This window comes from Triticum dicoccoides, chromosome 1A (genome assembly GCF_002162155.2).
Source record: "Triticum dicoccoides isolate Atlit2015 ecotype Zavitan chromosome 1A, WEW_v2.0, whole genome shotgun sequence".
Classification (NCBI taxonomy): Eukaryota; Viridiplantae; Streptophyta; class Magnoliopsida; order Poales; family Poaceae; genus Triticum; species Triticum dicoccoides.
In genome coordinates, this window is record NC_041380.1 from 28,995,489 (window position 1) to 29,007,438 (window position 11,950).

Below are 11,950 nucleotides of genomic sequence, written 5' to 3' on the forward strand. Positions count from 1 at the left end.
CAAATAAGATCCATCTTAAATACATTTTGATGAGTTTTTAAATCTTCTTTAAGTTTCAACTGCTGAAACATGGTATGCGTGAACGACAAAAACACAAGTTCCAAAAACTGAAACTAAAAATTTGGTGTGCCTTCGTGCGGAATCCAATGACTTGTGGGTCGTGAGGCAAATCGGGCGGCCAGACAAGTTTCAACTACGAAAACTTGGTAGAAACAATGATAAATTTAGCAAGTTTTAAAACTAAAACTGAAACTTAAATCCTAAACACTAAGCCCTAAAACCCTAAAAGCATATGAAATTTGGTATAACTTGGCAAAAAATTTCATGTTCCAATATTTGAAAGTTAGATTTTTGTTATAAAAGTTGTCAAGATGGCGGACACAAATATGCAAACGAAACTTAATTTAGATTTCCGTTTCAAAAGATAGAGTAAATCAAAATTAAAAGATGGAATAAGAAAGATTTGAGATGGGTGACTCGAATTTTTGTCAAAAAAGACCATCTACCCAACGAAATTGCCAAAAAAGACCCCCTCGGATGAAATTAACAAAAAAGACCCCCGTGGCGGCAGGCGCGCCGGGCGACACACGCAAGGCAATGAACAGATTTGAGACCTTGAGGCCGGCCGGCATGGCTAATCAAGCCGTCGTCGGATACGACAACCGATTGACAGGCAGCTGGTAGCCAGTATGGACTATGGTGTCACGAGGCACGCACGCACTACCCTTCGTCCTTGCAATCAGTGGCGCATATCTGTACCGGATCCACCACCGCCCACTGACATCACCGCGCACAACGCCGCACTATAGCTACATTTAGCTAGGTGCCACTCACTCGCTCCCTCACCATGGGCCATGGCTAGTAGAGTATACTCTCTTAGCTCTATATATAACCCGGTGGTTCGTCCAGAGTCTAGCTCCATCCATTAGCATAGCATCCATCTCCGGCCAGCAAACACAAACGAGCTTCTCTTTCTCCTCCTCGGGTTCAGGGTAATTGGCCGGAGTTGAAGACGAAGCCGGCGGTGAAGACACGAGGGGGATCATCAGTTCATCACAGAGATCGAACGGCCATGTGTAACAACAGCGGTGGCCGCGGCGGGGCGAGGGCGGCGAGGAAGGGGCCGTGGGCGGAGAACGAGGACGCCCAACTGGTATGGTTCGTGCGCTTGCTCGGCGAACGCCGTTGGGATTTCTTAGCTCAGGTCTCAGGTTTGCGCGGTGGCGGGTGATCGATCCAACCTGACTCTACGGCCAGTCACCATTAATCTTCTTCTACCTCCCCTCCCCCGGCGTGTTCTCGGCTGTGCTTCGTGCAGGTCTCCGGCGCACCGGCAAGAGCTGCCGCCTCCGCTGGGTCAACTACCTCCACCCGGGGCTCAAGCGGGGACGCATCACCGCCGACGAGGAGCGGCTCATCCTCAGCCTCCACGCCGAGTGGGGGTCCCGGTGGTCCAGGATCGCCAGGAAGCTCCCCGGCCGCACCGACAACGAGATCAAGAACTACTGGAGGACGCACATGAGGAAGAAGGCCCAGGAGGAGAAGATGCTGGCCAAGAAGAAGGCTGTCGCGGAGGCCTCCTCCTCGACCACGTCGCTGACGACGACGACCTGCTCGGCCTCCGCCACGGCCACGTCGTCCAGGGCGGCCACCACCGAGGCGCCGCAGGAAAGTGGTACAAGCATGGACGACGAGGCCGAGGAGGAGGCCACCACGTCGGTGAGCGAAGAGAACAAGGCGGAGGTGGTGCAGTACTGCTCCGCCGTGGACATAGACCAGCTGTGGAATGACATCGCGGCGTCGGAGAGCTACCCGGAGATGATGATGAGCTGGGGCTCAGCCGGAAACGTCGCTGTCGCCGCCCCCGTGGAGCCATCGTCGCCGGTGTGGGAGTTCTGCGAGGATTACTCCCTGTGGAGGATCGACGACCACGAGTACTACAACAAGATTGATCAACACGCTCTGAATTGAGAGGATTTAATTACGTTTCTCTTGTTGTTCTTGTTCTTGATTCCTAGCTAGCTAGCTTTATTGCACTACTTGTATTACTATATACTAATTCATGCATGTAATTATATGTAAAACTCGAGTTGTGAGATTATATTAGTGACAGCTAGCTTTTTGTGCACATGTGTAAGTCACTAAATATCATATTTCTGGAGAATCTGTTGCAAATTAAACTTGTCAAAATCAAAGATAGTGAACTAGAAGTTCTCTTCTGCTTAATTAATCGTTGAGACAAATATTGTTCCTCCGTTTCGGAAAAAGTCAACTAGTTCTCCGGCCTCTGCACATATATTTCAACAGATTCTTTGCATCTATACGTCTGCGTTTAAATCCAAGGGTGGGTAAGAAACATTTCATTTTCCTACACACAAATATTTTTCTTTTTTTTGCGGGTTTTATACAAATATATTTTTGGGAGAACATGATATTTATTCAACCTATACAAGTGGAAATATTCGCGCATTTTTGCACGGTTAGATATTACACAGCGCAAAGTGAAAAATGGTATAACTTTAACAGTAGATATACGCGCAAAGTATAGATATCATCTTCACCAGAAAATATATCCTATATGCCAAGATACCAACACACGAGTGCATGGGAATCCATTTCACAAAATTGCATGGGAATCCAATGATAGAGCCCTAGCCCCATGTCAAGCAAGCAACTTGCTAGATCAAAAGATGCCCAGATCAGGAGGCCAGCTGGTACCCATGGAATAGCAAGGAAGAAGCAAGAAGAAGAGACCACCATGCATCATCCCATTGTGGAGGTCTCTTTCCAACTTTTCATCATGTCCACCTCTGCCTTTCCATCGCTCCAATAGCCTGTTCAAATCCCATCTGATAACAGTACTCTTTTCACCTTCGTCAATGGCCGATCCACACCTTTGCTCCCCCGGCCGGGTCCACGCAGGGGCGCCAGTGAAACTGAAAATCACATCTCCTATTTCTGTCACTCACTGAGTCATCTTCAGCGGTATTTTTCTTCCGTTCCGTTGAAGAACGCCGATGGTATTTTTGTCCCGGCTATTTCCGTTCCATTATTGGTAGGAGGCAGGGCATATACCTCCACGGGATGTGCAAGTTGGAACAAAAAGCCCAAGTGGCTTTGTGATAAAAATATGGGGGCGGAAAGGTGGTGATAAGGAGCAAGGGCTGCCTTTGTTTCTTCTTTTGGGGGTTGCTTTGCTCCTAATTCTTACTAACCTGACATTATCTCCGTGGTTTGTTTACACCCACTGGTGGTTCACCACAAGACCTTTTGGTTTAGTGTGCTAGTTACCCCACAGAAAGATTGTTTTTGCATCCGTTAATTTTGTTCCTCCGTTGTTAGGCTGTTGCATTAGAATCCTCGAAAGAAATCTCTTTCCGCTTGATCCTAACTTTTTCCAGACGGACTAAACAACGCATCACGACTGTAAATAATAATGGATTTGCTAATTCTCAATCATCTAAGAATTAATTAAGTCCCAAGCAACGCGTCAAGATTCATGCAACAAAAATTTCTATTGTTTTCCCTTTTTGGTGTTGTGCTCTGACTGCAGACACTTGCATGCAACTGATTTGCGTTGTACGTTGTATTTTACCTTTTTTTTCTCTGGGTTATTCTTTTCTGGGTGCAACTACATCTGCACATTTCTCATCGGCTTCACCATTTCCCCCCTTTTTTTCCTTTTGGTTTCCTTTGTTTTCTTTTTTTTTAATTATTTGGTTTTCATCGATATTCTAGTGTTTGTTTTCCTTTTTTTTTCTTTTAATACACGTATACATTTTTGTACACATTGCACATTTTTTGTATACATTAGACATGTTTTTAATACATGTTTAAATTTTTGAAATACACGAATAATATTATTTTTCAAATATGTGTTTGATTTCTACTTATATTCATGCATATTGTATATTTTTGGTACACATCTCAAACATTTTTTACACATGTTTAATATTTTTCAAATACATGATTTAATTTTATCAAATATTTTTAAAAAAAATTTAACTAAAATATGTGTCACAAAATTCATATACACGTTGAAACATTTTTCCATTATTTCTTTTAAAGTAGAAAAAATATTCTTGAAAAACGGCAACATTTTATTAAAACGAACGTACATATTTTTGGATGGTACGAAACATTTTTTTAATTACACAAACATCGTTTTTATATTTTGTATCATTTTACAAAACTGTCACGTACATTTTTTGAAATACATGAAACATTATTTTCTGAATGTTATGAACATTTTTTAAAAGTACACCAACAAAAGTTTTAGACCATGTTAACATTTTTCAAATTCATGGTGTCACTTAAAAAATAAGTACTTTAAGGTTTTTAGAAAGTATGTATTTATAATATTTCAACAATATAAACTAAAATAAAAATAAAAAATATGAACGAAAAAAGAATAGAAAGTAACGTACAACTGTGTGATTATGGACCGGCACATTTAGCGCGTGCTTGTGTCTCGCTGCGGGCGAGACACAGTTGCTCTCGGCTGAACAAGAGACCGAGCAAAGAAGCGAGCTTGCTAATGGGCCACTGGCAAGAGGTCTCAACCTTCACCTAAGACCAAGAGATTATGAACGAAATCACTATTTAAGGGTTACTCTTTATAAATGTCACTCTCATCTTTACAGGCGCTGACTTCTAGCGCATTGCATATGCGCCACTTGTCGTAAGTTAGGAGTTTTTTTCTTTTTTGTTGATTCATTTATTCTAAATGTCTTGTCCCTCGAACCGTCCGTTTAAATCCTAAACTGTTTTCACTGGTTTTCTTTTAGAAAAGGAGAAGGACCCCCGGCCTCTGTATCTGGATGATGCATGCAGTCGCTTTATTAATTATTCACACAAGACCTTACAAAGTCATAAAACAGTAAGACCAAAGCCACCGTCTAGGCAACATCTGTCGCTACTCCTATCCAGTTGATAAAAGGGATGCTGATAGCCTGGGCCTAATATCAAACAGACCTCGCAGCCAAATCTAACATCTAAGACTGAGGTCCCAACCAGGACTCTTGCCGGGTATGGGGCACCCACCAGTCCGGCACACTCCTCAACTAGGACGCCTGCCGGGTATGAGGCCACCGCGGCAACCTGCCACCAATTCATCTTCAGTGTTGTACTGCTGCATCTATCTTGCCTGGTCTAGCTGCCGTCGACGCCACCACGACGCCAAACAACGCCACCACCCTGTGCTCGTTCATCATCACACGCCCATCGAGGAGACCCCACTGCTCCATGCCGCTGAGACCCACCGTTATCGACGTGCCTGATACCACGTCGCTCCTCCATCGCGAACACCACTTGTTGCCACTGGTCCCATCCCCTCAGCCTGCAGTTCCTCTAACCAAGCACCCAAACGCCCCTGGCGGCACCTCCAAGAAGGGAATGACTCACGCAGTGTCGCCGCTGCCCAATCTAAGGAGATTTCGGGTTTTCACCCGGGCATGGGGTCGGGGTGGAGGGCATGGACCACAACGGCGCTTGCAAGGAGGAGAACGGCGAACCTGGTCGTCGCCACCGTCGGGATGAATGAGTCATCCAGAGTTTCCTCCGGTCCGATGGCACCTCTACCAGCCCCGAGGCCGACGACCGCGATCATAAGCCACCAAGTGCAGCGGGAGAGAGCCAACAGCGTGGAGGAGATCCACCGGCAACTCACCGCCCACGCGGTTAAGACGCTGTCCATCCACCCCCCCTCCCCCCGCGCGAACTTCGCCAGCCGAGGGCGCCGTCGCCAATCCTAACGGGGTCGCCGCCCCTGGTCTAGGTTCCTCCATGATGGCCGGAGTGGCGAGATCCGCCACGAGCGACGAGATCCGGCACCGTGCGGCCGACGCCATCGCCCAAGCCCGCCGTCGGCCGATCCATCTGTCGCGCCGTCGGGAGCCCGCACATTGTCGGGACTCCCACACTCATGGATCTGGGCGCCCGTGCACCGCTGCAAGCCCGCCGCCTCCGGGATCCGCCACACCATCGGGAGGGCCGCACACCACGGATCAGGACGCCCGCGCCGCCGCGGATCCGGGAGAGTGAGGAGAGACCCTCCGTCGCCGCCGTCGCACGCACGGGCTTTGCCCGGCGCCGACCATCGGCAGCGGCGGAGGAGAGAGGGGCGCTGGAAGGTTACTAGGCGGCGGCGGTTGAGCCCTCCGGAGCCGCCGCGGGGAGGCGACGTGAGAGGGAGGCTGCGGATCAGAAAGCCGATGACGATAGATCGTCCACCGTTGTTGTTGGGTTTCTCGCGCCTAGATCTTCGAAACTGGATTCCGTGTTAATAGGTTTCGACAAACCATTTTTCACGAAAAAAACCTGGAAAAAAACCCGATGCAGGAAGCATGATTTATTTTTTTCACTTTTTTTCTTTTTTCGAGAACCACAATTGTGGTACTGGCGGAAGCAAATCTTCGCCTCCATGAAAGGCAAAGATGTGTTTCTCATGGAAGCATATTTTTTTTTCGAAAAGCACGGTTATGTTTCTCACAAAACAAATATGTACCTCAATGAAAAGCAAATATGAGCCGTGGAAGCACAATTTTAATTCTATAATTTTCTATTCTCCAAACCTAGGAAAAAATGGGCGAAAACCAAAAAACTAAAACATACCCATCTACAACCTGAAAACACATAAAAAATAAATTCTAGAGGAAGCACCCAGCATGCAATATGTGTAGTGGCTAGACTTGCCACTTGGCATGCTCCCAACTCACTCAAAGTGACCCGTAAACGTCCTCAACAAGGGGCTGCAAATAGCACAAAGAAGCACCAAACGGGCCGGCCTATTAGGCAACCAATGCTTTTGTGACCAGTTCTTTGCTAATTTTATACAATTTTCCACTTGTGTGTACTGGTTTTCTGCCCTTCTTTGGTTTTATACAGTTTTTGTACTTTTTATGTTTTCTTTCATACTCCCTAGATCTTTATGGATTTTTTCCATTATTACTATTTATTTTGCTTGCCTTTTTAATATATGAGTGTTTTTAGATAATTCTACATTATTTCATTCACATGTTTTTTGAAATCAGTACATATGCTTCATTTTCAAATTCGGTGAATTCTAAATTGTTTTTTAAATCATGTACTTTTTAAAATTCTGGTGTATTTTTTGGATTTGACGCATTTTAGAAAATTTGTTTATTTTTGGTAAAACATCTATTTATTAATGTTTTAAATAAATTCCTTAGAAAACTTAGATTCATGGATTATTTCATATCTTCAACATTTTTTAGGAAAATTCAAAATAAAATACCAAAAGCAAAAAAACAAACCGGTAAAAAAACTTGAAATTCTAGAAAAAGAAATCTGAATGAAAAACATAAGAAAACAAAACCGATCGTACTAAGCTTGGTTACTCTAGTTTGGCCCTTGCCCATGTGAGGAGGGAGACCTCTGATTCCCTGACCCATGCGGTGGGCAAGTCCTATTCGGCACATAGTTCGCCAAGTAGTGACGCAGTACATACCCTCTCCGTGGCTATTTCTTTTTTAAATAATACATTTTTTAATAATTTAGAGAAATATTACACCGCTTTTTTATTTTTTTAAAATAATACACGGTGGACCCGCGGAAGCTGACTGGCTTCAGTCGTTTGTGGCGTAGCCAACAGGCTTTCTTGGCCCACTACGAGGCCGACTAGTGTCTTTTCGGCCACGTGGAGGCCGACTATAGGCCGGACCACGTCACTCGGCCTCGGGGTTCCCAGTCGGCCAGGCCCAGGCCAACAGGCCCAGTCTACTTACCCAGGGCCGACAGGTAGCCCAGTCGGCTTCCCCGTGGCTGATAGGAGGCAGCCACCCCTCCAGCCGAGCGCACGCCCCTTCTTCCTCCTCTATTCCTCTTCTCTTCTTCTATTCTTCCCTTCCTCTCTCCCCACCCGAAAAAACTCTCATTTATGCACCATTTGGTAGCCGGTTTCTTGCCCATTTTCCATCGTAGTGTTATTCTAGAGGGTTGGGGGAGGTAAGGGAGACCTCGATCTCACGATGGGATAGCTCATGGTAGTGGTGGTGAGTGGTGTAGGTGGTGGTGGTGGTGGAGGTCAAGGTGGTGGTGGTGGTGGAGGCTCCGGTGATTGAAGGCCGCCGTTTGTCGTTACTTCGCACACTTCAAGGGTAAAATTCAACCGACATTTTGTCTGTCATAGTTGTTCCGGTAGTATTCAGTAGGTTTGGTGATATTTCGGTGTGAGATTATTCAGTTGGCTCGGCGATGTTTCGGTGTGCGATTATTCAGTTGGTTCGGTGATATTTCATAATATATTTAGATGTCAAACATTAAGGTATGCGAATATTTTTAGTTGGTTCGGTAATATTTCGTAATATATTTAGATGTCAAATATTTAGGTGTGCGGATATTTTTAGTTGGTTTGATAATATTTCGTAATATATTTTGATGTCAAATATTTAGGTGTGCGGATATTTTTACTTGGTCCGGTAATATTCCGCAATATATTTAGATGTAAAATATTTAGGTGTGTGGATTTTTTAGTTGGTCCGGTAATATTTCATAATATATTTATATGTCAAATATTTGTGTGAATATTTTTCAGTTCATCCTTTTGCTTAATAATTGTCCATGTTGAATAATTTTTTAGGCCAGCAGAGAAGTCTGATGTAGTGAAGTTCGTATTTTATTACGGTCCTGCTACTGTCCAAAGAAATGTGATGGGAGCTGATCTAAGTGATTTTGAGTAAATAGAGGTGCCACTGACTGCCCCTCAAACATGGTATGTTAGTCAGTTGAAAGAATGGTTGACAGGAAGTTTAGGGCTTAATACTGAAATACACATCGTCGGTGTGCATGCATTATGGACCCGGTCAAGTTCAATCGTTTACTTTTATTTGAGGCCAATAGAGCGGGACCCTCAGTGGGTGCGCTGGTTACAAGGTTGTGAAAGTAGGGAATGCAATCATGTTGCCTTAGTGCTTCCCATCATGAAGGAGGTCAGTGCACCTGAAGGTGAGGGTGGTTACGATCCTGGCCAGAGCAGTGAAGGGATGCATTTATCTATGTCAAATTTTGTGTCAAATGCTGGAGATGACAGTTACGAACCAGGGCAGAGTAGTCAGGTAGAAGGAGGAAATGCCGATGGTTATTACAGTGGCGAGGCGGACGCTGACAAGGTAGATGGGCAGATGCAAAACTAGATGGAAGATGAAGATACAGATGGTGATAGTGATAGTGGTCATGCCGATAATTCAGACGAGTTGGATGAAGAAGAGAACGTAGAGGAGGTATCGAATCCTGCATCATGGAATAAGTGCAGGAAACTTTGGTGGGAGAAATGAGCAGGAAACAATGTTGCCGCCTGGTCCAATAGCGGCAGGTGCCACACGAGAACTTAGGGGGTCTTTTTTGTCATTCTTGTTCAGAGGTGATCATTTCTCTCAATTAGATTAGCCAGGTGATATTTTTGCACACCTGGTTCAGAGGTGATCATAATTACGGTGCAAAATATGATGGGCATGCACCTATCGAGTTCGGTGTAGCCGATTGCAGCTAATCGGCTTAGGCGAAACCAATTAGTCCTAATCAGACACACTAAAACCGGCAGGAGCTTTAACCTGCAGCCGAGAGCCCTGTCGGCTTCCCCAGGCCGATAGGATTCCATTCGGCTTCCCCTAGGCCGACAGGACCCCATTCGGCCGTGCCAAGGCCGACCGAGGCCAGTCAGCTTCCCCCAGGCCAACCATGTATTATTATTTTTAAACTACACGATATTTTCCTAAATTATTAAAAAAATGTATTATTTTAAAAAAATAGCCTCACCGTGAGCCTGTATCCACCAGTTTCGGGTAGATTCTACAACCTTCCCTGAACCAGTTTTTCTTCTCTTCTTTGTTATCTCTTCTGGTTTCTCTTTCTTTTAAATTTTTCATTTTTTTCCTTTTTATTTTCTGTTTTCCATTTTCTTTTCCTTTTTTATTTTCATTTTCTCCTAAATTTAATTTTTCATTTTAGTTTTTTCTTCTCTTTTTTTATGTTTTTTATTTCAATTTTACATTTCATTCTTTCTTTTTGATATCTTCTTTCTTTTCCATTTATGGAAACATCTTTCAAATTAGAAAACACTTTCTGAAATAATGAATTTATTTTAATCATAAACATTATTTGAAATCAGGATCATTTTTTAAATTACTGAACATTTTATGTAATCGTGAACATTTTGGAATGAACGGTCATCATTTGAGATTTTTTAAAAAATTTGGGAATTCATCGACATGTTTTTATTTTTGCTGAACATTTCTTGAACGAATGAACATTTTAGAATCGAAGACATTTTTTTGATTTTAGAACAATGTTTAAAAAAATGTTCGGCCAGGACGCGAACATTTTTTGACTTTTGTGAAAAAATTATTATTGTTCAACATTTCCATTAAATTACGATTATTTTTAAAAATCCCAACTTTTTTAATATGCAACATTTGTACATAATTGTGCAAAAAATTAACATTTATGATCATTTTTTAGGAAGAATTAATATTTTTTAACAAATCCGAACATTTCTCAATTCCTTGAACGTTTTCTGAATATGCGTACCTTTTTTGAAATCATGAACGATTTTTGAAATTTGCAAACATTTTAGATTATTTGAGTTGACAAACATTTATAATTTCACGACATTGTTTTTGAAAATTTTATTTTTATTCTGATTTTGTAACTTTTATAAAATCCTAATTTCTTTTAAAATAGAACAAAAAATAAAAACGAAATGAAAAAAAGGAGGATATCCCAAATTGCGCATAAGCCTGCCCAACAGGGCACACGTGGGGAAGGGGACGCATGCCAAGCCTCTCTGCGGTAGAAAGCGAGGTAACGCACATGGGAGCTCCTTACCGGCGCATTCAGCGCCCGTTGGTGTTTGTGGCGCCTACGCAACTTATATGGGTCGGCCAATCACGATGAAGAGGTGAATCGACCGCCAGCGAACACTCGCGTGCATGCTTCGTTCAATGGTTGACCGGTCGTGGTAGACTAAAAATAAATAGAAAATCAAAATAGATCCTCAATGTCAAAAATGTTCACGGATTTAAAAGAATGTCCACAAACTGTAAGAAAGGTTCATCAAATTTATTTTTTTAAAGATCACCGGTTTTGAAAAGTTCACTAATTTGAAAACAAAAACATCGAATTTAAAAACATTCCATCAAATTTTAAAAACATTCACTGATCTGGAAAAATGTTCATCGAATTAGAAAAATGTTTGTCAAAATTTTCAAAAAGTTCATTGATTTTGATAAATCTAATTAGGAAAAGGATTATCAATTTTGAAAAAAAATTGTCAAATTTTGAAAAAACGTTCATAAAATCGAGTGAACTTCTTCTACGAATTAGAAAAAAAATCCAAAAAAGGGAAAAAGGAAAGGAAGAAGGAAGAGAACACTAGTAGAAAAAGGGTCTGTTGTCCCGGTTCGTAAGGGCCTTTTGTCCCGGTTCCTGAACCGGGACTAAAAGATCAATACTAATGCCTGTCCCTTTAGTCCCGGTTCAATCCAGAACCGGGACAGATGGGCCTCCACGTGGCCTGTGCGCGGAGCCCAGGCAGGAGGGCCTTTGGTCCCGGTTGGTGGCACCAACCGGGACCAATAGGCATCCACGCGTCAGCATTTCTGTGGCTGGGTTTTTTATTTTTTTTTGAAAGGGGGAGGGGGGGTTGGGGGTTTTGGGGGGTTAATTTAGGTGTTTCATATATTGTGTTAACTAGCTATAATTAATAGAGAGAAGTGTCCTCTCTTATGTCCGTGCTTGGTCGACGCTACGTACTATACATACGTATAGAGAGGACTAGACACGCTAGCTAGCTAGTAAGCAAACGAAGGAAACAGAAGATCGTCATGAACATATATGCATACAGAGAGAAGTGATATCGACCACCTCTCCTTCTCCGAGAGATTGGTCGAACAACAAGTTCTCGTATATCTATCCGACACTACCGGCTACATAT

General features: G+C 43.3%; 1 protein-coding gene across 1 annotated transcript; it reads left to right on the plus strand.

The window, feature by feature from the left end:
- Positions 1–892: 892 nt before the first annotated feature.
- On the plus strand, positions 893–2,128 carry LOC119360664 (myb-related protein MYBAS2-like). Its single transcript, XM_037626205.1, has 2 exons — positions 893–1,211; positions 1,319–2,128. Exons 1-2 carry the CDS (start codon positions 1,073–1,075, stop codon positions 1,969–1,971), a joined length of 792 nt encoding a protein of 263 aa, XP_037482102.1. The 5' UTR covers positions 893–1,072; the 3' UTR covers positions 1,972–2,128.
- The last annotated feature ends 9,822 nt before the right edge of the window (positions 2,129–11,950 follow it).